This window comes from Sinohyriopsis cumingii, chromosome 9, assembly GCF_028554795.1.
Source record: "Sinohyriopsis cumingii isolate HCF-2022 chromosome 9, ASM2855479v2, whole genome shotgun sequence".
NCBI classification, from domain to species: domain Eukaryota; kingdom Metazoa; phylum Mollusca; class Bivalvia; order Unionida; family Unionidae; genus Sinohyriopsis; species Sinohyriopsis cumingii.
Window position 1 is genome coordinate 1,770,853 of NC_142969.1, and position 27,493 is coordinate 1,798,345.

Below are 27,493 nucleotides of genomic sequence, written 5' to 3' on the forward strand. Positions count from 1 at the left end.
CAAATATATATATATATATATATATATATATATATATATATATATATATATATATATATATATATATATATATATATATCCAATCACAATAAGCAGGAATATTAATATCAGTTCAAATGATACTGTTTTAGATATATGTTATTGTTTGTTACTGTTTTCACATTTGAAGGTTGATGCGAAACCTATATCATTTTGGTACGTTACATGCCATTAAGATAATATGACTGAATTTCCAAAAACATTCATATCACACTTTGCTTTTTACCTGTTAATGGAACCATCATGGTCAAATTTTAAGTGCAGTCATTACAATTGTTCAGTGACTCGTACGAGAAACGATTATTTTTCTGTACAAATTCATTTGCTATTTCGTTGTTTACTGGAGTATTAAGCCAAGGTGCAGATAAACTACATTATTAAAAATTTTGTTTCAAATCCGAATACCATTTTTTATTTACAACAAGTATTTCCGATACTGTAAACGAAAAATGCAAACACGATCGGTTTGTGAAAGTTATTAGCTTAACTTTTTATTTAGATATCTTTCCGTAACTTGCATAGATTTTTTGAATAAGTGATTTACTTAGATGACATAGTTATATTTTTTTTACCTGCATATAAGTTTTGAATTACTAAGATTACTTCTGTATCGTTGAGTGACGTGCCTTATTTGCAGGATCTGCTTGCTGACAAATGGCACATGTATATTGAAACAAAATTCTACTGGCAACACATTCAAAGATTATAATGTCAGTAGTTATTATCAAAACCATGTGATGTTAGCAGATGGCTCCAAGTCACGTGTAAATGGTCGACACAGTGTATACACCAGCTTCATCATTATACTACAATATTCACTGTAAAACATTTGAAAATGACGCCTGTCGTATTGTTTGCGACTGTTTCTATTATTTTCATACTCAATGGTGAGTATATATTCATATATTATATACGTTTATAATTGTCTAACCTGACGGACCTCAAGCGTACATTTAACGAGTTTATCAAATATATTACATGGCGATAATATTTTTAACGATATGTGACTGGTTTACCAGGAAACTGTACTAGTAGGAAAAAAGAATGCTCGTTAAACGTCATGGAAACACATTTTGAACTGTGAGGTAACGACTGAATGCATGAATTAAGGATCACGCACACTCTGACACGCGCTTTTTTCAATAGGAGCACAGCGAGGATCGACTGTTGCTATCAATAGATAGAGATGTCGTAATATCGCAAGACATTTGCGTATAAGATCGGATGAAACACGTTTTTGTTAACATCCATTGAAGGTACGTGTACATATTTTCACCAAACGACTTCAGGTGCTCATTAGACACATTCACAGGACTGTGATGATTTCCTATTGGCTGAACCATTCCCGTTTTTTTTTTTTTCTTTCTCCAGATTGCAGATAACTGTATTATAATAAACTTGTGCAAATAGTTCCATTAGACAATCATGATGATTTTGAAATGGTTTCTTTTTCCTGGAATAGTCTAGAGTATAAAAGATTTCCCCTTCATTTTTAAGCGATTACCACCATCAAAGCATATCTCTGAAATGGACTTTCGACCCCCCCCCCCCAGTTCTTTGGCTAAATGTTGACCTTTCCTACAGTTCCGGTCTACAGTTTTGCATAGGGTTTGATTTTGCAAGATAAAGAATTTACATGGGTTTTTCTCGGTACTTATCCTGGTTATTTATAGCAGAACTTGTATATTTAAGGTATTATTAAAACACCTTTATTTTAGTGCATGATTGATAGGTGTAATTTGAATTACAGATTATACAACTTGCCCTTAAGTTGGATGTACATCTCCACTTGATTGTTTTCACTTCCTGTACTTCAAACGTAAATTGAAAAACGAACCATTAGGTTTTGTTACCTTTTTATGTATTTTATAGCTAATGTATTGCACCTTCAGATGATGGTATTATTTACCCTGGCAAAATTCATATTCCCGATTATGATAATTGCTGCAATTAGTGATTTGATTGGTTTAGGTTGATTTTACGAACATATAAGAACAACCGTGTTGACATCTGTCTGCTTTGGGTAGTATACAATACAGATATTTAGGTCACAGTGCATCAACGTATCATAGGGGTCTGTCAACATTGTCTACATCGCACATACTGACAATGAAAAATATTCTTCTCTCTCAGAAGTACATAATACATGTAGAGAGGTACCAAAACAAAATTGCGAAGAGAACCATACTTAATATAAACCAAATGACTGATGTGCAGATAACTGTGGAATTTCAATATTGACATAAAATAATTATGACCACCTGGGTCGTTTGGTGTTGCAACTATTTGCTGAGGGTACGTGATAAAATAAAGATATTCTGTCCAGGGAGAACTGGTAAGAGAATTGCCGTTTTGTGTTGCAACTATTTGATAAGAAAATAAAAAATGATTTTCTGTCCAGGGAGAACTGGTAAGAGAATTGCCGTTTGGTGAAGTAAATCAGTAAACTGGTACATTTTTGGACTAGTCAGCTGCCTGTTTATACGCGAAAAATGCCTTATTTAAGCTATTTTTATTATGACACACAAACATAGTTTTATTTACAGTAATCGTCTTTTAATATTTCTTACTTTTGTTCCTACCGCTCCGGTGGCCTAGTGGTTAGAGCGTCCGCCTCGGATGCGGGAGGTCGTGGGTTCGATCCCCGGCCGAGTCATACCAGAGACTTAAAAAATGGTACTAACAGCTGCCTCGCTTGGCGCTCAGCATTAAGAGGTTAGTGTTAGGACTGGTCGGCCTGGTGTCAGGATAATGTGACTGGGTGGGACATCATGCTACATGTCTGCGGCATGATGCCCCAGTGCTAGACATCACTATAAACTGCCACATTGCAGACATCGTAGCGATATGACTGAAAAATTGTTAAAGCAACGTTAAAAATCAAAATCACATCACATCAAATCACATCACTTTTATTCCTCGAAAGTCATTCTGGCTCCAATTACAGACAGCGTACATAAACGCTAGTTGTTAGTAACTGACTTGTATTGCATACAGTCATGTGGACACAAACCATTCAGTAGATTATTTACCAGATATATACGGTTGTGCTCTATCCAATGGACGTTTAAACAACATACATTTTTTTATCGGCTATTTGGTTGTATTCCATCCATTTAAACTTTTTTACCCGATAAGCAGGATTGTATTCTATCCAATGTCCCTATAAACAGCATGTATTAATTACCGAAAATATTCGGTTGTATTCAATACATTGACCCTATAAACAACATAAATTATTTACCGGATATATTGGGTTGTAATCTATCCATCGGACCTTTGACTTAAAATATTCTTATCTGGGTTTCCTCATATGCGTATGACCTCTGTCAAGCTTGCTTTAAATGGTTACAGTTTGGATTGGTGTGACGTCATTTCTGCGGTCAAACAAAGTTTGAGGGTGAGTCGGAGTGTGGGTGTTAAATTATTTGTATTTTATATAAATGACCTTCATTTAGATTTAGAGCACTCAAAGTATCTTTTAGACGGGAAAGTTTATAAACTCTAAAGGACAGGATAGAGATTTCTAGCTACACCAAAGACATGTAGGCAGGGTATATGAGTGATACGAGAACTGGCATTTCCAAAGACATGTAGGCAGAGTATATGAGTGACACGAGAACTGGCATTTCCAAAGACATGTAGGCAGGATATATGAGTGAACCGATAACCGATATTTCCAAAGACATATATGCAGAGTATATGAGTGACACGAGAACTGGCATTTCCAAAGACATGTAGGCAGGGTATATGAGTGACACGAGAACTGGCATTTCCAAAGACAAGTAGGCAGGGTATATGAGTGATACGATAACCTACATTTCCAAAGACATATATGCAGAGTATATGAGTGACACGAGAACTGGCATTTCCAAAGACATGTAGGCAGGGTATATGAGTGATACGAGAACTGGCATTTCCAAAGACATGTAGGCAAGGTATATGAGTGATTTGAGAACTGGCATTTCCAATAACATGTAGGCAGGGTATAAAAGTGATATGAGAACTGACATTTCAAAAGACATGCGAGGAATGGCAATTGAAAATGAATGTCAAAAGTGTTTTCATGTCAGTTTTACAACTAATAATTAAACATTCTTGCCGTAGGTTTTCAGTGGGAAGTCGAAAGCCAAATGAGAGTAATAGGACTGAACAGAACTCAGTTGCAATACACATGAAAAGGTCACTATATCCGTGTTAAGTCCATTATATCAGTGTTAAGTCCACTATATCCGTGTTAAGGTCACTATATCCGTGTTAAGTCCACTATATCCGTGTTAAGGTCACTATATCCGTGTTAAGGCCACTATATCCATGAAAAGGCCACTATATCCGTGTTAAGGTCACTATATCCGTGTTAAGGCCACTATATCCATGAAAAGGTCACTATATCCGTGTCAAGGCCACTATATCCAAGAAAAGGCCACTATATCCATGTTAAGGTCACTATATCCGTGTTAAGGTCACTATATCCGTGTTAAGGCCACTATATCCATGAAAAGGCCACTATATCCGTGTTAAGGTCACTATATTCGTGTTAAAGTCACCATGACCAAAGCACTCTCATTTACAATATCAATGTTAAGGGCACCATATCAGAAGTACAGTCGGTTGCAATATGAATATTAATGGCACTATATCCATATTAAGGTCACTATATCCATATTAAGGTCACTATATCCATATTAAGGGCACTATATCCATATTAAGGTCACTATATCCATATTGATGGCACTATATCCATATTAAGGTCACTATATCCATATTCAAGTCACTATAACTAAAACATTGCAAATGTTATTTTTTTATTATTTTGTTGTTTGTTGTGTTTCTTTTGTAAGATGAAGACTTGAATACCTTTGTAAGATTTGGTCTCCTAGCCAATCTGTTTTGATCCAACAAACTTGAAAGGTTCAGTGAATTTTAAAAAAAAAATAATTAACGCGTTTTAAATCTTGCTTGGATCTTACAAATAATTCATATGATTAAATCAGCTATTTTATAACTTTGATGCACTTTTAGAAAAGCTGGAACTGAAAAGGAGCTGGGGAAAATCTCTTTCAATATGTTGCTTTTCGATGCTAAAATTTGTGAAAATTAAGCCCTTCATAGTATATATAAATCCTGATAGGCGTAAATACTTAAATTTATTACTGGTCCACTAAAATACACTGAAATAAAGATACAGACTGGTTAAGATGACGTCAACCGAAGTGTATCTCTCCTTACTGACTGTAATTCTTGATGCTCTTTAAAAACGAACCCTTGAAAATGTTTCTTCACATAGGAACAATTAGAGATTAAGGAATTTGGATCAATTTGCTGACAAAACTTATAAGAAATGATATTTAGAGTGCAAGAAATGATGCAGTAATATCCTTTAAAGTGTTGCCTTCATGTACTTCCGATTGTATCTTATCAGCAGGTGCGTGAAAATCAGCAAATATACAATGAATAAACTTTCTTAACGAAAAATCTATGTAACTGAGTCGAATCTAAATTAGAAAACCATAAGGTATCAAACGGGAAGAATGACTGAGTGGGATCTACAAAGCTTAATGAAAGTTCCGTTTATTTGCACGAGATGAGTAAAGGTTATCACGGATTCCATAAATAGAATGAGAGATAAGAGTAATTTTACTGAGTATAGCTGGGCTTGAGTACATTGAGCACCTGTTGATCCCAGTGTCGTATATCCAAAAACTAGTTTCGTGCAAATCAGCTACCTATCAAATAATGTCTCATGTAATAAGTAACACACTGTTAATTGATCAGTGTATCGTATTTAATTGATCAGTGCATTGTATTTAATTTATCCGTGTATTGTATTTAATTTATCCGTGTATTCTGTTTAATTGATCAGTGTATTGTATTTAATTTATCAGTGTATTGTATTTAATTTATCCGTGTATTTTGTTTAATTGATTATTGTATTGTATTTAATTTATCCGTGTATTCTGTTTAATTGATCAGTGTATTTTATTTAATTTATCTGTGCATTCTGTTTAATTGATCAGTGTATTGTACTTAATTGATCAGTGTATTGTATTTAATTGATCAGTGTATCGTATTTAATTGATCAGTGTATTGTATTTAATTTATCCGTGTATTGTATTTAATTGATTATTGTATTGTATTTAATTGATCAGTGTATTGTATTTAATTTATCAGTGTATTGTATTTAATTGATTATTGTATTGTATTTAATTTATCAGCTTATTGTATTTAATTGATTATTGTATTGTATTTAATTGATCAGTGTATTGTATTTAATTGATCAGTGTATTGTATTTAATTTATCAGTGTGTTGTATTTAATTGAGTATTGTATTGTATTTAATTGATCAGTGTATTGTAGTTAATTGATCAGTATATTGTATTTAATTTATCCGTGTGTTGTATTTAATTGATCAGTGTATTGTATTTAATTGATTATTGTATTGTATTTAATTGATCAGTGTATTGTATTTAATTTATCCGTGTATTGTATTTAATTGATCAGTGTACTGTATTTAAATGCAACTGGACAAGAAAGCGTTGAAAGCAGGTAACTGAAAACATTGATTGGTTTCACAAGACACTTCAGCTGGGTGGGGATCATTATTTGTTGATGAAGCACTGCACATTCGCTAGCACGTTTTAAAAATTAATAATTGGCAATGAAGTTAGAGACAAACTGGATATATTTCAAATGCTTTCATTGGTAAAAACTAGAAAAGAGTCTCTGAACAAAGCACTAAGAATTCGCAGAACAACATTGGTGGCGGAGAGTCCTAATGTACTATTGAGCTACGACTTCAACCTGTACTTACCGGATTTCAGCACGTGCCTTGATTCTATGGGTACGTTGATTTCGACCCAGATACTAAATTCCTAAATAATGTAAGACACTTCGAAATTGCGAATATTATATTAATAAAATTTCGTGCATTTGATAACAAAGCACTGACAAATAAAGCGAAGATGTCCCATATGCTGAATTTTTACAATTCATAGTTTGAAACATGGGCAATCTACATTTTATTTTTATCGAGACTGAAAGAACAAACATGATTTCAAAACAGCTTTCCGAGTTCTTTAGGACCACGCCATTGTACTGGTTCTCTTTATTCAAGGTTGAAGTTTTATATTGTGAAAATGACAACGTAAACTAGTCTGCCACCATATTTAAATATTTGGATTGTACCTAGCCAGCCTCTGCAGTGGAAAATCCACGAGATGTTCAGATTGAAAGGGCTTGAAGTTATATATTTTCAATGAACCCATTAAAAAACCTGGTCCAGCAAACATCTTTTGCTGAGTTTTCAAATGTTACTGTCCTTGTTTCAATTAAGTTCCATACCAAGAAAATTCTTGTGCCACAATACGATAATGTATTTTTTTTGTGTCAACTCTGGTGACAAATATATACAGTTTTTCGATACGAATCAAGACGTATTTCCTCTTTTTCTTTCTTATTTCAAAACAACAAGGGCTTACAATTATTCAAGAGATAATAGCAATCCGGCTGATGTTGTGATTTTCACAGAGGTCAAACGTGAGTTTCAATTAGGGTTCTTAAGTGATATATAATTTGCGATTTTCGTATTTGTAAAAATTGATTGAAAAGTATTTCCTACGAATTATGCCACCATCAGAAAGGTTGTATTTTGAAATAAAATAATACGACTCTTTGTTCATTAAATAAGTAATAGAAAAGAAGCGAAAATATTTGTAAATTTCAAAAAATAATTTATTTCCCAAGAATAAAAGGTAAAAATGTAAAAGTAAGAACTTATGGTATTGCAAATTAAAAACAAACACAATGATAGAATTGCAGACGCAAGTCCAAATTATTTAAGTTCTGAAAAAAACTTCATTGGAAATCCAAAATCCAACGTTGGAAGTGTTGATATGCTTTTTGGGGCCCGTGCAGTAGGGATAAGCCACAGTCTTTTGTTGGATAACAATAATACAATCCAAGAATATATCCGTACTTGAAATTTAAGTATAAATTAAAGTCTGTATTTCTATGAATGTTCTTTCTGAGCACTTTGTATTCCCAGAGAAATATTATTTGAACTAAATAATTTGAATAAACAAATTCCAGCCCAAATTAATTACAGGACACAACAATAATACAACTGATTCTGCTAAGATTTTACAGCACGAATAATGAATTTCTAGAAAAACAAAATTATATAGTCCTCTGACTGACTTCATGTCACAATTAGCATTTTCTAAAAACAAAACCTATCCCCTAATCAAAACTAATATCAATGCTTCATGTTAGGTGGAAAATGAACTTGATTTTGTACAAGGTCAAGTCCAAAATAAAATTATTTCTTGTGTTCCTGTTGTAACATCAAGTCTGCAGACATGCTTTATGTTGAACACTTGATTTTGTACAAGGTCAAGTCCAAAATAAAATTATTTCTTGTGTTCCTGTTGTAACATCAAGTCTGCAGACATGCTTTATGTTGAACATAGATATCATCTGAGATGAAAAACATTTGTTTGTACTGTTCAATGGAAATAGAAAGTGCTCATTGCACTATACTATTATTTTGAAACTACTGAGAATTATTGAAAGAAGTTCTGGACAACAACATTTTGACACGATTCTTGGAGGACCATTCACTTTATTGTTCCGAAATTTATACTGACAGTTTTGAACTTTAAAATCGTTTCAGGATTAATTTGGATTCATGCCATTAAACTATAAGTTCCTCTCACATTTTCATTTATAACTTTGATAGTTAAATTATTTGCTATTACAAAACTTGTTTCTTTCGCCTCTTTATGTTATTTAGTTTACGACCGTAGAGTCGTAACACTGCACACTTTGTCAGAATGAACTAATTTTTTATAATCAGAAGAAAATATGGTATTGTCCGATGGAAGAAATTATGGAAGAAATTTGTGAAGTGTATTTTTGAAAGAATAGAGTATTGTCATTGGAAATGATATAAAACAATACAGCTGCAGAATATGCAAAATATAGTTTGTACAGATTCGTTTTGTACATAGATGTTTTGTACAGAGACGTTTTGTACAGATACGTTTAGCACAGATTCGTTATTTTACAGAGACGTTTTGTACAGGGACGTTTTATATAGAGTCGTTTTGTACAGAAACGTATTGTATAGAGTCATTTTGTACAGAGATGTTTTGCACAGATTCGTTTTGTACAGAGACGTATTGTATAGAGTTGTTTTGTACAGGTGCGTTTAAAATGGGGGCAAATGAAGATTAGAGTACGAAAAAAGACCGCAGATTCTATAAATGGATATTGGAAGTTATAATTTGCTTAAGCGATTAAACATTTTACTAAATTTCTCTGGGGTTTTTTAAACATCGTTTATAACGTTATTTGTGGGAGAACACACACAGTTGTATGGCTTCCCTGAGTTAAGCCAACCAGGTCGCATAATTATCTTGAATTTTTTTGGTATTTAATTGGAGCATGTTGGATTAGGACTGCAACACAAAGTGTAGTTCAGTGATGTGCTCCAAGGTCTGGACTTATGAAAGTAAATTGACAATTATCATGGAAACGAGTCCTTAATAGGTCCTTAATAGTGGGACGGGCTTTTTTAAATGGTTTCCAGAACTTGTTTCGTGTGGCAAAGATTGAATTATGGTTGCTAACAGAATATGATGGGACGAACGTTTCGAATATAGATTCGGGAGAAAAATAATACATGTAATCGACTAACATTATCGACGTGTCAGAGACTCAAGCAGACGACTGTTTTATTTAAGTGAGATTGACTATTTATAAAATAGTAGTCCATTCACTTGGTTGGTCATTAAATAATTATTGAGGTCACCAAATAATATAAGTACTTACCTAGAGTTTCAAGCAGATCATCCATATTTCATTTTCAAATCTCTCGAATCAAGATGATAGCGAATTTGAGAGAGAGAGAGAGAGACTCCGTCTGGTACTTCATCCTTCTGTTCAAACTGAAAGCCGTCGACAGACACTAAATGATCAGCAGTGCTATCATTAGGAACTGTTTCGCAAATGTCCTAGATTGTCAAGAATATGGGTGTTAATAATCACTGTATGCTTGCGTTCATCTAGTTTGCGTTGACATGCAATATAATGACATCTGCTTTCTAAAGGTATTTTAGAACTAGAATCAGGTTGAGAGGTTTTCTGGTCATGTGGTAGATAGTTTACATCAACCTGTTCAATAATAAAGAAAATATCATTTTCATTGTGATAAAAATGTGTTATGGGTTTTCAGTTTGAACAGAAGGATGAGGTACCAGACGGAATCTCTCTCTCTCTCTCTCTCTCTCTCAAATTCGCTATCATCTTTAAATAATGCGGTATCTTCCTAAGAATTGCCGTTTAAAAGATTACCTTTATCATGCATGTTGGTTAAAATATAAGATTGATTCCGGAGATTCACTAACCTGGCTACTCTGGTGAATTTGTAACAGGTCCTGTATGCATATACATTAGGACTTTTGTACTAAGAGGCTGAGTAAGGTATCTGCTGGTATCTTAATCCAGGTCGAGAGGTTACAGGAGTAGCAACGTACACAATATCTAGTCTTGTTTTGTTCCTAGGTGTAATGACTTTGTATTGAGAGTGTAATGACTTTGTATTGAGAGTATAATGGGTTTGTATTGCGCATTAGTTGTATGCGATACCCCTACGATTATTTTCCCGCTATTTTTCTGCACGTGGTGAGCCTTTGCTTGATGATTTCCACGTACATAATTTCAAGATTATATATATATATATATATATATATATATATATATATATATATATATATATATATATATGCATATTGTTACATGTTTAGGCTCTTTTAAACAGTAACAAGAAAAGAGTGAAGATAAGATTTGTAAAATGTAACAAATAATTTCCATAGAAAAACAAGTCAAAAATGAGAAAAAGAACTTACGGTTATACGAATCAAATCCAAAATAATCCAAGAATAAAAAACAGAAGTTCTAGTAATAAAAAGTCCTAATAAAACTGAGTTCGAATCCCGATGAAATCCAAAACGGAAGGCGATGACGTATGCTGTGGTCAGCGTCGTACTGATGTGTTAACAGTTATTTGTTGAATCGCAGGAAATAATATTCCAGTGTTTGAATTCCGTGTAAATTTTGATAACTGTCCTTGTCCAAGAATTAATTTAGAGCACTAGTATTTCCAGGAAAAACAATCTTGAAATCCAAATAATTTGAAGAAAAATAAAATAATTTGCCCCCTAAACAGGTCACAACAGAAAACACCTGGACGTCTCCAGTGTTAAGGCACATAAATGACTATTTTTTCTCAAAAATCAATAATAAATCTAGATACGACGCAAAACAGATGCCCGGATGTGGGTCAATCCACTGGAAAAACCTAATTGATACATGTTATTTGTCAAATACTCCAAGTATGGCCTCGATTTCAATTTATGAATCTTACTCTGAGAAAGAATTTAAAAAAATAATTAAAAAATTGTTTACTTCTACTCTTACTAGTTCTTAGTCAAGGTCAGGAACTAGATCAGCATTAGATACAAAGTTTATAATATTAGTTGTTTACGAAAATCAGTCAGGTCAAACAGAACTGAACTGAATTTTAGGAAAAGGTCAAATCTGGTAAATAGCATGTAATGGAATAAAAAAATTAAAACTAACAAACAAACAATTAAATTAAATCAAATATAAATTAAATCATATATATATATAATTATTGATTAGTTCAGTAGTTTGAGAAGTTCATTACATGACAGAGTTATATCCAATTCTTCGAGAAGCTTGTGGTGATACAGATTATGCTGATTTGGTGCATATATAGCGACTACGTAATTAAAATACACGAACCGCGTATTCATTTTATTTTTTGTAAGAGTCACTGAGAATAAATAGCGTTTTTTTAAAAAAAAATAATATTTGTTCGTTGGATTAGCAGATTACAGATTCTTTAAATTTTAACAGCCAGTAGCTATTTTAGTATGTGAATGTATTGAAGGACTTTAATACTTAATGAATTTTGTCGGATTATTAGAAACTTTAAAGGGCTTAAGTTATATTATGCGTAAAAAGTAATCCCATTTGGATTTAGAATTGTGTTTTTAGTGCAGTTACACGGTAGCATATAAATACATTATAACTTTCATTTGGAGTACCTTTGCACAGTTTCCAGATTTTTGTTAAATTTATAATACAGTTTAGGATAATATTCTAGTTATTCATATACTTTACCATATTTTCAAATCTTTTTTCACTTTGTTTGATTTTGTCTTCATTTAAATGTTGGAAAATTGAATTCTTGTTGGGTTTACCGTGTCTTGTTCCTTAAGATCATGCCCTTAGATGTAACACTTCCTGCTATTGTCGCATGTATGAAGCGGGATTAGAACATACTTTTAAATTGTCATTGTGAGAATTGCAGTAGTTAATGATATATGCGGTCTCGTAAATGTTTGCAACAGGGACAAAATACAATGAAAGGTTTCGTCAAGTTTCGCCGAGATTTTTGGAACGCGATTTGTTAAAGCACAGACCGGAGGAGAGACAATATGTGTCACATTATCTTGGGCTCGTAGATAAAGCGAGGGGATACGTTATATGCAATCACACAACTGCCATTAGGATGCCAAGAGTCATCCAGGCCCAAACTTTGACCGATGTTGTAATTCACTTCTTCATTTCTGTTTTAGTTGAAGTAGCAGAGCTGCAAGGGCCACAAGGACCAATAAGGGTCGACGGGTGTCCCCTGTTTTTTGAACGTCATGGCGATTCGTGTTACCACGCCTTTAACACTCCACTTTTGAACTGGTGGGATGCAATGGTACACTCTCTCTGTCTCTCTGTCTATCTCTCTCTCTCTCTGTATGTCTCTCACTCTCTCTGTCTCTGTCTAGGGGCCCCGAGTGGCCGAGTAGTCTAAAGCGCTCTCCGTTACGGATCACTGCCATCTCACCTCTGTCTGCGTAGGTTCGAGTCTCGGATTCGGCCAATGTGGGTATGTGAGAAAGCTTGCCAGTAGCTTCTCGAGGGTCAGTGGTTCTTTCCGGGGATTTCCTGGGTTCTTCCTCCACCATTAATACTGGCCGCCATGTAAAGCCTATCTTGTGCTGAAAAAAGGCGTTAAACCCTACAACAACAACAACAACAACTGTCTCTGTCTCTGTCTCTCTCTCACTCTCTCTTACATATACATAGGTACGTAAGAATGCATACACATGAAAATGTAAGCAGAATCAAAGATGATGATAATATTGCTTTTGACAGTATTGGGATGGCGTCCTTGGATACAGCATCTCGGTAAATTTGAATTAAATATGAAGAAATCGTTCCAATGAATTTGAACTTTAATGGCTCATAAAGCAACAGCAGAAGAGTACCTACACTAATTACCGGTATGATATCTGAGATGTATCAAAGTGAATTAATCTACAATGTTTTTGCAGCAGATTCAGTCTAGAAATGCGACAGATACGTTCTCTTGCGAACGATTCATACCGAGCATGCTGAACGTATTCACGAATAGATACTAGATGAGTGGGCTTTTCCTGTAAGGGCTTGCTGTTTAGATCGAGTTTTCATCTGTCTTATACATCTGAATTTCGGTGAAGTTCTTACTAATTCACGCATGTCTCTCTCCCACTCTCTCTCTCTCTCTCTCTCTCTCTCTCTCTCTCTCTCATACACACACAATTTCGCACACGCACGCACACATAGTCAACCAATCATTCATAAAACTGTGTGTGTATAAAGTCGCGCAAATGAAGACATATTTAGAGCACCATCTAACTATAGGTAATTGCGAACGGAAAATCTCGGTCTCCAACTAAGGAAATTGACGCGTACCGTTCAAGTTCACAATATACATGTGCATTAGGCTGTACCCTCGGTGTGTAAGCTTTGTACGGGTTCGTATCATTGTGAGTATGCGTATGTATTTAACCTCCGCCGAGCAAACTACAGTGGGGCACTTTAGGCTCACATAGACTTCTATGTTAAAAAAGGGTTCCGGCACTATAGCCTCAAACTAGAATTGAGCATGGGCCTGTTTAGACTCAATAGGAATTTACGTCACGGTAGTGGACACTGGCAACAATGGCTGACTTGAATACGTCCTACCCTAGGGAGAGACAAATACAGGAGAGATATAGACATATATAACACATACAGCACATAAACATAGATTGATACCGTACGGCAAATGAGACCATATAAGGAAAAACACCCTGGGAACGTATAGCGACAAGGGGAATTTAACATGGGGAAATTTAACATGAGTACTATAGCGGGACAATTGAAGGCTTAACATATGTTGGGACTGTATAGGGACAAAGGGAATCGAACATATGGAATGTATAGCGACTATGGATTGGGACGGTCTAGGGACAAGGGGACTTGAACATGGATGGGCCTGTCTAGGGACAATGGGGAAATTGTATAAGGCCTAGGGACAAGGATGGTAGAGTGCCAAACACAACAGAGACAGACATATACTAATACACCCCCGAGATTTGTATATAAATCATTATCTAGACCTGAAATTATGTTGGGGTTGTTTATAAATTTGCATAATCGTAATGATGCTATAAATAGCTATAATCAAAGAAAAGACCAACGCCAAAATGGATGTGACTGAAAGTAACGCTAAAATGTCGAAATTGTCCTAGAATTTAAAAGAGACTAACCATATCTGTAGGTAGGTTGGTAGGTGAAATGAATTTGATAGGATAAAGAGTTTTATAGAGACAAACACACAAATACACAACACACACACATAAATACACACACACGAACACACACACACACACACCACAGAGGGAAGAAGAAAAAGCCCAAATATAATATCCACACAAACGTACGCGAACGCATATAAACACACTCTCTGCTATCCACAAAGAAGGGAAGGGAGAAAAGAAACGCACTCTACTATCCACACAAACGTACGCAAACGCATACAAAAAACATTCTACTATCCAAACAAAAATACGCGAACGCGTACAAACCCCAAATATAATATCCACACAAACGTACGCGAACGCACACACACACACACACAGACAGACACACACACTCACACACCACAGAGGGAAGAAGAAAAAACAAACCCAAATATATTATCCACACAAAAGAACGCGCACTCATACAAACACACTCTCTACTATCTACACAGAAGGGAAAGGGGATAACCACCCCCCCCCCACAATATATGCTATCCACACATTGGAAGGAGAAAAAAAAACCCACAACACATTATATACTATCCACACACGGGAAGAATAAAAATAGACCCAAATATACTATCCACACAAACGTACGCGAACGCATACAAACCCCAAATATGCTATCCACACAAGCATATGCGAACATATACAAACCACAAAATCTACTATCCACAAAAACGTACGCGAACGCATACAAACCCCAAATATACTATCCACACAAACTTGCGCAAACACATACAAACACACATACACCACAGAGGGAAGAAGAAAAAAGCAACAGCCTAAATATCTGGGAGACCTACCACCAAAGAATTAGCCAGACCTCAGTAATCTCTGGATGTATACTTTACAAGAGAACAGTTATAGTTTGCCTTTGGAGTTGAGAGAACGCATTTACCGAAAGTTGGTTAAAATACAAGTGAAACGCAAACTCAGAATCATTTCTTCATTTTCAAAGTATGCTCTTTTTCAAAGTAAACGAAGATTAATTATGGGAGGACAATAAGAGACTGTACGAACATTACACACTGTCCCTTGGACACCTTTGTTACCATAAACATGTTGTACACTGACTTTTCTATATTCCACTTTGATAGTTTTGATGTTTATCGCTGTATTTAACCATTTGGCTTTTATGTGCTTTTGTCTTTCGTGTTGTTCCATTTTAAAAATGTGTTGAAATAAACGTGTCCTGAAAAAAAGTATTAAAACTCGTGTCTTCGTGTCAAAAGTGACATTTCCTGCACTACTGCTACCTCTACGGTCTCTGCTCCCTCTTCCTCCACTTTCAAAGGCATCGACGAACACTTAGATTGAACCAGTTTAGAGGCCTTATATATTCGCCATCCCTTGAACATGTTAATTGCTGGGCCTAGCGGTTCAGGCAAAACCGAATTTGTCAAACTTTTGATCGAAAATAAACATCATTTGATCGATCGTCAACCTCAAGAGATCGTGTGGTGTTACAAAGAGTGGCAATCAGCGTATAGTCTCTTGCGAGAAAGTCAAGGCGATTATATCGTGTTTGTGGAAGGCATTTCTGGCGAAGATGACGGGATCGTGTCTGACCCCAGTCAAACGCATCTGGTCATCTTCGTCGACAAGTTAGGAAATGACGATGAAGAAATTAAACTGTGGTTTACGCGCAAAGTACATCATCGTAATGCCAGTGTAATTTACATTACTCAACATTTGTTTCAACAAAGTAAAGCCCATCGCACCATCAGTCTCAGTGCTCATTACCTGGTCATGTTTAAAAACCCTAGATATAAATCGCAAATGCAAGTCATAGCAAAACAGTTAGGAACGCCTTGGTTGACTCATGCGTACGACGATGCCATTCAAACCCCACACGCCTATTTAGTCGTGAATTTAAAACCCACCCACCCCTAATATTGCGATTTCGTACCCATTTGTTTTACCACTGGTGCCAATACGGAGGGCCTGTCGTGTATACGTCTCCTTCGTCGACTTAACAACAACAACAAAACAATCTTTGAAAACCTCAAACACTTTGGTCCTGTCTCACACAGCGTCAACATGACGTCCCTTCAGTCTCATCTTCCCGTCAAATTGATTTGTGCCTTGTACGGCATCATTCTCAAAAAAATCCACAAATAATTGCTCGTGTAGTAGAAGCCAGTCTCAAAGAATCCTTACGATGGTTTACAGTGACAGCACGTCAATTACTACAAGGCATCATGCACATTCCTCATCAGACCAAACGCTTTTTTGAGAGAAACAACGTAGCATTGACGCAACTGGCCGATCTCCGCATCGACACTCAAACCAAAAAGCAAATCATTTCGAAACCTGGAGGTAGCGCTTCTCTAGGAGGTGTCATCATTTTTTCCCTCTTAAAATGGGATCCCAATGCCCCCAAGTCCTCCCTAAGAAAAACGCCACTCCCAAGAAAGCCAAACAGACCCAGAAGAAGAAAAGGGGCATTGGTGTCAAGACCAAGTCACAGAAACAAAAAAAAAAGAGGAAAATATTATAGAAAAGAACCTCTCCCAGAAAATACCCCAGAAACAGCTTCTGCCCTCAAGAGGCAACGACCCACAGCGACTGTGACAACGTCTCCAGTAGCCTCATGTTTTTCCACCTCTCCGTTTTCTAGTGATGCCAGCCAAGCCGAATGTGAAACCCGTTCATCCAAACTTGATGAAACAATGGAAACCCGCGTTTCCAAAAAAAATTTCCTCCAGCTGTGACACCCTCCTCCTCTTTAGCTGCAGTGGCAGCTGTTCACAAAGTACCTTCCCCCAAAATCAATTTCCAGGAGAGATCGGGCATCTTACAGGGTTTATTGGATTTATCCAAGCAGGAACTGTCCCGATTTAGTCCATTGCCAACCCCTTCACGAACTGTGATGCCTGTAATCAAGCTGATAGGTCGTAAAGATACTCAGTGGAGACGCATTCCAGTATAAAAATGACCTGCGGTAAAGGATGGGGATAAATGTTTTGTGATCCTGAATGCCCAAAGATGTCCCCTAAAAAAGGTACAGCCACTCTCTGGCTAAAATAGGAAAGAAAAGGAACGCAATTCCTCCTCGTTTAGCCAAACACTGGGGCTTGTTGTCTGTCTTGTCCAAAGCTCCTTCACCCATGCGAAAACAACTCATTCAAACAGCTTCTAAAGATGTCGTCGATACCGTGTGTGAATGTTGCCTGAATGTCTTGAAAGGCACGATACCTTTGTCTCCACATCCAAACGAATGTTTAGCCAAACATCGACACGTTCTTCGCCAAATGTCCAAAATAAAATACCCTTGAGTATCAATCTATGTATATGTGTTGTTTCTGTTATATATGTATATGTCTATATCTCTCCTGTATTTGTCTCTCCCTAGGGTAGCGTGTATTCAGGTCAGCCACTTGCAACATTGTTGTCAGTATTCCGCCCAAGTGAGGTCAGCCATTTGCAACAATATTGCCAGTGTCCACTACCATAACGTCAAATCCTATTGAGTATAAACAGGCCCATGTTCAATCACAGTTTGAGGCTATAGTGCCGGGACGTTTTTTGTAACACAGAAGTCTGCGTGAGGCTATAATGCTTGAGGCTATATTGCCTGGACCTTTTTTTAACTTAGACGTCTACGTGAAGCTAAATTGCCCCACTTAACTACTGATTTGCGTTATTCGCATCGTAATTTTTACTTGTTTCACTCAATTTTCATTTTCTTTTTTTTCAAATGTATTTCTCGTCCATAATTGCAGACCTTTTGTGCTTTATATGCCGATGGTAAGGGTTCATTAGCTATGATTGAGGACAGCTCCGAGCAAACGTACATAGAAGGAGTCCTGAGATCCAAGTTTCGTGAGTATGATTTTCTTGCCAATTTGACCCAAATGTGGTATACGTATTTACTACTACAACTACCAATAATAATAACTTAATGACTTAATGATGTTTGCTTCCTTAATTACTGTCAGCATGTTTTGGTTTGGATTTTCATGTTTGTTTATGTAACCTTCTCGTTGTATAGATTTGTATGTGTTTTCGAATATTGTAAAGTAATTAGAACTTCAAAACATTAGGCTATGTTCTAAAGCCACATTATTATTATTATTATTATTATTATTATTATTATTATTATTATTTGTAAAATGCCATTCTATCTATTAACCCTTTTGGCTTCGATCCCAAAGTTTCAACCTTTTGGGTAGACCACTGAGTGCATGGAACTTATAGTATTATAAAGTGAATCCAAAATAGTCATCATAAAGGTCAATGAAAGTCCTAAATGAATGAAAAGTTCCTTATTAATTTAAAAACTTTAAATGTACTGGTCTTTTAAGAAATGTAAAGTTGTCAAGATGGTGGTTACCAGAATTCCTACGAATAATTTATAACAAATCCAGAATAATGGTGTAGTTCTAATAATGAGTACATTATATTTCCAATGAACAGTCCAAATAAATGTTTTTCCTCTCGAATAAAATCAAAGTACAATATAAAATAATAATAATAATGAGAACTTTGCATAGCGCCTAATCTTTAGATGCTCTAAGCGTTTTAGAACATTTGACAACACCTGTAAGATTAAAAAACATATACTGATATGACTACAAAAACAAACACCATGAAATTAGAAAACATTAAAGAAAAACATGCTGAGAATATTTAAGGTAGGAAACATTGTTAGGTCTTTAAGTTTGTTCTTGCAGTCGAAATAAGTGAGTTTTGAGAGCACTTTTGAATGGGATCACTGTGTCTTTGTGTCTAAGTTCAGTGGGCAATTCATTCCACGTTGATGGGCCCTGGTATGCAAAAGAACGCTGTCCATATGACTTTGTTTTCATAGTGGGAATAATGAGTATACGATTGTCAGAAGAGGAGCGTAAGTATCTTGCTGGTGTGTACACATGAGTGAGGTCAGATAGGTATGTTGGACTAGTGACCGACAGTGAAACGTAGCACAGAGAACAAATTTTTGTGTTTGATTCTGGATCGAATGGATAGCCAGTGAAGGGTACAGAGCAGCGGGGAGGTGTGCTCTGATCGTGGTACCCTAAGTATGATCCGAGCAGCTGTGTTTTGAACTTTTTGAAGCTTCTGGAGCAGATACTGAGATGAACCAGACAGAACTGAGTTGCAATAGTCCAGTCTTGAAGGTACTAATGAATACACGAGTGTTTGAGTGACATCAGCTGAGAGATATTTGCGAATTGAGTTGATGCGTCTCAGCTCAAGATATGCAGCATTGCATATGTTCATGACATGTTGGTGCAATGTGAAAGTACTGTCCAGAGTAACACATAGGTTTCGTACTGATTGTTTGAATTTAATGTTGGTGTTGCTGATATTTAGTGTTTTAGGTAAGGTATGTGAATGAGAAAGTCTTTTGTGTTGTGATCAGAATGGCCTCAGTTTTATTATCATTCATCTGCAGCTTGTTACATGTCATCCATGATTTCACATCAGAAATGCACCTCTCTACACCTTCAGTTGGGTGGCTAGATTTATATATTTGGGTGTCATCAGCGTACAATTGGTGAGACACTGGATGATGATCTATGACACTTGAGAGCGACTCAGTGTATAGAATGAAGATAATAGGTCCAAGAACAGACCCCCGTCGAACACGACAATACAGATGAACTGGGCTGGAGTGTATTCCATTTGCAGATACAATTTGTGTCCTGTTGACCAAGTAGGACTTGAACCACAGAAAGGCTGTATCATGAATGTCAAATACATCCTGGAGACGGTGAAGCAATATATCATGGTCTATTGTATCAAATGCTGCAGACAAGTCAAGAAGGGTGACGACTGTAATCTGTCCGCTATCCAACACAGAGAGAATGTCATTAACTACATTTAGAAGAGTAGTTTCAGTACTGTGGCAAAGGCGATATGCATATTGTACTTTGCAAAAGACTGTTAGAATTCAGATGAGATACAAGCTAGGATAGAACAACCTTTTCTAAGATTTTCTGATATGAATGGGATATTAGAAACTGGGCGGTAGTTCTTTAAATCGTTATGGTTTAGTGTTGGTTTCTTCAGCAGATGCTTTACAATAGCAGTTTAGAAAAATGACGGGAATTCCCCTGATGAGAGAGAGGTATTAATAACATCAGTTAGTGAAGGCAATACTGGACCTAAGCACTCAAGCAGCAGTGATGTTGGAATTGGATCAAGTTCACATGATTTTGGTGCACTCTTCATCAGGATTGATCTTACGAAATCCATAGAGACAGGTTCAAATGCTGCTAATGGTTGCCGCTCAAATCTGTATCCAACCTGTATGGTGACGTCGAGTCAATTGAAACTGTCGTGTCAAGCTTATCTCTAAAGGTTTATATTTTGTTACGGAAGAAATTTGCAAACATGTCCGGAAGGTCGACTGGAGAGAAGGTAGTTGGAAGTGGTGTAGATTTGTTCCTTGACATATATATATATATATATATATATATATATATATATATATATATATATATATATATATATATATACTACCACATGCAAATGCTGTTCGATCTTAGAATCAGGATTACTCATTATAATATTTGCAAAGGTTTAATTTTTTCAGCTGAAACAATACGCGTTTGTTTCTTATTGTTTTGCATACTGTTCCATCAAATTTTACCATCATAAGCAAAATCTTTCTTAAAATGTCCCCTTCCTACCTCTTGGTATACATAATTATATGTTCTCACTCGACCCTGTACTCCATGTGTTATGTCCCATATAAACTTAAAAACATTAAGATGCCCTGTGTTAATTTTTTAAAGATATGAAAGTACCAAATCTGTATAAATGTGTGTGTCATGCCCATTAAGCGTACCTATGTGTTAGGGTGGGGCACAGGATGTTTACCTAATCATTACCCAGGAGCTAAGTCCCTTGGGGTAGGTATGGACTCTGGGAACAATATTAGTTGCAAGCATTAAGTTGATTTTCATGCACAGTAAGTGTATATTTTGTTGAAGAGTGGGATCTCAAATGTTTACAAGTTATGACCTAGGTGTTATGCATATCAAACGTTTACAAGTTATGACTTTGGTGTTTTGGATCTCAAATGTTTACAAGTTATGACCTGGGTGTTATGGATCTCAAATATTTACAAGTTATGACCTGGGTGTTATGGATCTCAAATATTTACAAGTTATGACCTGGGTGTTATGGATCTCAAATGTTTACAAGTTATGACCTGGGTGTTATGGATCTCAAATATTTACAAGTTATGACCTGGGTGTTATGGATCTCAAATATTTGCAAGTTATGACCTGGGTGTTATGGATCTCAAATATTTACAAGTTATGACCTGGGTGTTATGGATCTCAAATGTTTACAAGTTATGACCCAAGGGTTAAGTTAATAAGGTGAGGATGAATGCCAGGCGAATCTTAGTTGCAGCTGTGAATTTGTCTTTTCATGATCAGTTCATGTTCGACATAAATGAAATAAGTAGATCCAACGGAGCTTGTTACAATATTGATGCTGACACGTTAATGTATGCATAATGTAAAAAACAATGTCTAGACGAAAATGTTGCTATATCACTTGGACTTCACATTTATTTTCATGGAGAGAGAGAGAGAGAGAGAGAGAGAGATAATCGCCTAAATCCATTTGATACATTTCTTTCAGCTACGCACACTGCGAGGGATTACTGGCTGGGTGCAAATGACCTTATTCAGGAGGGGACATGGGTATGGATTAAAAGAGATGAAACCGTTGAGTACACCAAATGGGGGGCCGGGGAGCCCAACAACGGGAGGGCTGAGAACTGCCTGGCTCTGTACGACGATCTCGACTACCTATGGAATGACGCCCCTTGTGAATTGCAAGAGGCATTCATATGCGAAGTGCCGTAAATATTCATTTAATTTATAATGTGTAGTTTTTGAGGCCAATATGTCAAATCTGAAACAACACATATGTGTATCTATCTACATACATACATACATACATACATACATACATACATACATACATACTGGTATCTTGATAAATGAATACTGAATACATACATACATGCATACCTACATACATACCTACATACCTACATACATACCTACATACCTACATACATACATACATACGAACTGGTATCTTGGTAAATGAATAATGCAATCAGGTTTTTCACAGACCTCTTTACACCAACACAAGGTGTCACGCAAATAAATCCTTACAGCAGAAAGTATCATCGATCGAAACAAAAAGACGGTAAAATCAAGCAAATTCAATAATATCATGTCCTGACTTTTATATAAGTCTAGCTTTTTTTTGCACTTAAGGTAATGATTATTTAATTTGCATTTAACGTGATTATTATTTAATTTGCATTTAATATAATGATTATTTAATTTGCATGTTTGTACCGTCTCGAGTTCATGATATGAAATGTTAAATTTTTAGTACCCATTTGTAACTACAGTAGTGGCTAAAATGTTTGGAAGCAACTGTTTGATCTCAGTTTGATTCTCACGCTCCTATTCATTTTACAACCTATTCATTTTACAACCTATTCATTTTACAACCTATTCATTTTACAACCTATTCACTTCTTCATAGCAAAGAATTTGCAATGATGCCGTGGTAGCTCGACAAAAGTTCGATACGATTTCAGAAAGTAAATGATACTGCTGAATAAATTTTGTTTATGAAGTTGTGTATCCTTCATAAAATTGTATCACTATATATGACTTCAAGCTGTGTATCCTTCATAAAATTGTATCACTATATATGACCTCAAGCTGTGTATCCTCCGTAAAATTGTATCACTGTCTATGACTTCAAGCTGTGTATCCTTCATAAAATTGTATGACTTCTATGACTTCAAGCTGTATATCCTTCATAAAATTGTGTCACTATCTATGACTTCAAGCTGTGTATCCTTCATAAAATTGTATCACTATATATGACCTCAAGCTGTGTATCCTTCGTAAAATTGCATCACTATCTATGACTTCAAGGTGTGTATCCTTCATAAAATTGTATCACTATCTATGACTTCAAGCTCTGTTTCCTTCATAAAACTGTATCAATATATATGACTTCAAGTTGTGTATCCTTCGTAAAACTATATCTATATCTGACTTTAAGTTGTGTATCCTTCGTACAACTGTATCTATAACTATGACTTTAAGTTGTGTATCCTTCGTACAACTGTATCTATATCTATGACTTTAAGTTGTGTATTCTTCGTAAAACGATATCTATATCTGACTTTAAGTTGTGTATTCTTCGTACAACTGTATCTGTATCTATGACTTTAAGTTGTGTATCCTTCATAAAAATGTATCCATAAATATGACTTTAAGTTGTTTATTGTTTGCAAAAGAGGAGCTATATATATATGACTTTATGTTGTGTATCCTTCGTAAAATGTCTCACTATGACTTTAAGCTAAGTATCCTACGTAAAACTATCTATAGTATGACTAAAGCTGTGTAGCCTTCGTAAAACGGTATCAATATATATGACTTTAAGCTATGTATTCTTCATAAAACTGTATCTACATCTATGACTTTAAGTTCTGTATCCTTCATAAAATTGTATCAATATCTATGACTTTAGGCTGTGTATCCATCACAAAAATGTATCACTATTTATGACTTTAAGCTGTGTATGCTTCATAAAACTATCCATATCTACGACTTCAAGCTGCGTATCTTTCATAAAAGGATCAATACGTATGTCATTAAGCTGTGTATCCTTCGTAAAACTGTATATATATATATATATATATATATATATATATATATATATATATATATATATAAGTTATGAATTCTTCTTAAAATGTTATCTTTATCTAGGACTTCAAGTTGTGTATCCTTCACAAAACGGTATCAACATGTATGACTTTAAGCTGCGTATCCTTCGTAAAACTGCATAGCTACCTATAACCTGAAGCTGAGTATCCTTCGTACAAAAAAGGTTCTATATGTGTGTCACTTAGCTGTGTATCGTTAGTAAAACTGTATCTAGATCTATGACTTTAAACTGTGTACCCTTCATAAAAATGAATCAATATGTATGGCATTATGCTGTAAATCCCTCGTAAAACTGTATCTATATGACTTTAATCTGTGTATCCTTCATACAAATGTATCAATATGTATGACTTCAAGCTGTGTATCCTTTATAAAACTATTAATGCATATGTCTTTAAGCTGTGTATCCTTTATAAAACTATTAATGCATATGTCTTTAAGCTGTGTATCCTTTATAAAACTATTAATGCATATGTCTTTAAGCTGTGTATCCTTTATAAAACTATTAATGCATATGTCTTTAAGCTGTGTATCGTTCACAAATCTATTAATAAGTAGTATATCTGTAAACTGTGGCAAGGCCAAAGAACGTCATTGGTCTAAAACTTTAAAAACTTCCGTCGTTTTCATTTTCGATTTTTTTTTCTTCTATTGAAGCGCCCATGGAATTTATTTTAAAAAATGTAACGGCTCATGCATACTATTATGAAACGAAATGACGTTTGGATGTCCATGGGTATATAATACCCCTTAATTGGAACAGAGAGTGTCTTTCTTCACGTCGCCATTAACAACCGAAGTGTCCATATTCTCCCATTCAGAACACACTAGGACCAAATTTCGCCACCATACTCTTAAGTTAGGTTTAGATTTAAAACATTTGATTCGTCTTATATAAGTCATTTATAAAATTCAGCCAATAAGATTGATGGACTCAAAGCTTAAATTTAAATCTAGCCTTTAGTTCTGTTGATGAAATTCAGTTTTTGGTCTTTCTGCACGTCTCCAGGAAAACCCAAAGTTCATATTCTCCCAGTGGAATAGATAGGGTCTTTATACTAAACAGAACATATAGGGTCTTTATACCAAACGTAACCGATAGGGTCTTTATACCAAACGGAACCGATAGGGACTTTGTACCAAACGGAACAGATAGGGTCTTTATACTAAACAGAACAGATAGCGTCTTTATACGAAACGGAACTGATAGGGACATTGTACCAAACGGAAACGATAGGGACATTGTACCAAAAGGAACCGATAAGGACTTTGTACCAAACGGAACAGATAGGGTCTTTATACCAAACGTAACTGATAGGGACATTGTACCAAATGGAACATATACGGTCTTTATACCAAACGGAACCGACAGGGTCTTTATTCCAAACGGAACAGATAGGGTCTTTATGCCAAACAGAACAGATATGGTCTTTACACCAAACGGAACAGATAGGGTCTTTATACCAAAAGGAACAGATAGGGTCTTTATACCAAAAGGAACAGATAGGGTATTTATACTAAACGGAACAGATACGGTCTTTATACCAAACGGAACAGATACGGTCTTTATGCCAAACGGAACAGATAGGGTATTTATACTAAACAGAACAGATAGGGTCTTTATACTAAACGGAACAGATAGTGTCTTTATACTAAACGGAACAGATAGGGTCTTTATACCAAACGGAACAGATAGGGTCTTTATACTAAACGGGACAGATTGGGTCTTTATACTAAACAGAACAGATTGGGTCTTTATACTAAACGGAACAGATACGGTCTTTATACCAAACGGAACAGATAAGGTCTTTATGCCAAACGGAACAGATAGGGTATTTATACTAAACAGAACAGATAGGGTCTTTATACTAAACGGGACAGATTGGGTCTTTATACTAAATGGAACAGATAGGGTCTTTATACCAAACGGAACAGATATGGCCTTTATACTAAACGGGACAGATTGGGTCTTTATACTAAACAGAACAGATTGGGTCTTTCTACTAAACGGAACAGATACGGTCTTTATACCAAACGGAACAGATACGGTCTTGATGCCAAACGGAACAGGTAGGGTATTTATACTAAACAGAACAGATAGGGTCTTTATACTAAACAGAACAGATAGGGTCTTTATACCAAACGGAACAGATAGGGTCTTTATACCAAACGGAACAGATAGGGTCTTTATACCAAACGGAACAGATAGGGTCTTTATACTAAACGGGACAGATAGGGTCTTTATACCAAACGGAACAGATAGGGTCTTTATACCAAACGGAACAGATATTCGGTGAAGTTGAGAAATAACAACGGATGTAGTTGTAGGAATGCACATAAATTTGACGGTGATTCCCCTCCCTTAGAATGCACCACATATGTTGCGAAAGACATTGTCGATAATGTTCAGATTGTAATTTTTACTTCTTTCGCCTACATATTGTACAATGTGAACAAAGTATTTCCGAATATAGTTCTCAATGGCGACAAATTACCTCCGATGTAAATTTCACGATTTGATTGCAGGCAGATTTTGACCTGATTGCACTTTTTATATATTCTCAGGAGCTGAAAAGACCCACCTCGAAAATATTACAGTGGCGGGAACTGCATATATATATATATATATATATATATATATATATATATATATATATATATATATATATATATATATATATATAATTGTACCCACTAATAATATTGATAATAGGGCAAAGCCTTTGTTATTTTCTTTTCAGTTATATTTACAGAAATTTCTTTTTCGTTTCAGTTGGCATAGCGTGCAGCCAGCTGTCGTTGGGTGATAACCTAAACAACTTATAAGTGCCACTTATCGCCTGGAAAACGTTATGGCATTCATCATTGATCACCAGGGTAAAGAAAAAAATAAAGCTATAGCAGCAACAGTTTAACTTTATATTGAAAAGAATCTTTTAAACGAAGAAGTTTCACATTTACTGTAACGACTACAATCGATTTTGTAATTTTAATTAAACAAAATGGCGTTTTATTTACAAACTG

General features: G+C 35.5%; 1 protein-coding gene across 1 annotated transcript; it reads left to right on the top strand.

Annotated features, from left to right (window-relative positions):
- The first annotated feature begins 767 nt into the window (after positions 1 to 767).
- LOC149791171 (perlucin-like) lies at positions 768 to 27,493 on the top strand. Its single transcript, XM_089969149.1, has 5 exons — positions 768 to 926; positions 12,705 to 12,835; positions 18,458 to 18,557; positions 22,338 to 22,560; positions 27,243 to 27,493. Exons 1-5 carry the CDS (start codon positions 875 to 877, stop codon positions 27,274 to 27,276), a joined length of 540 nt encoding a protein of 179 aa, XP_089825275.1. The 5' UTR covers positions 768 to 874; the 3' UTR covers positions 27,277 to 27,493.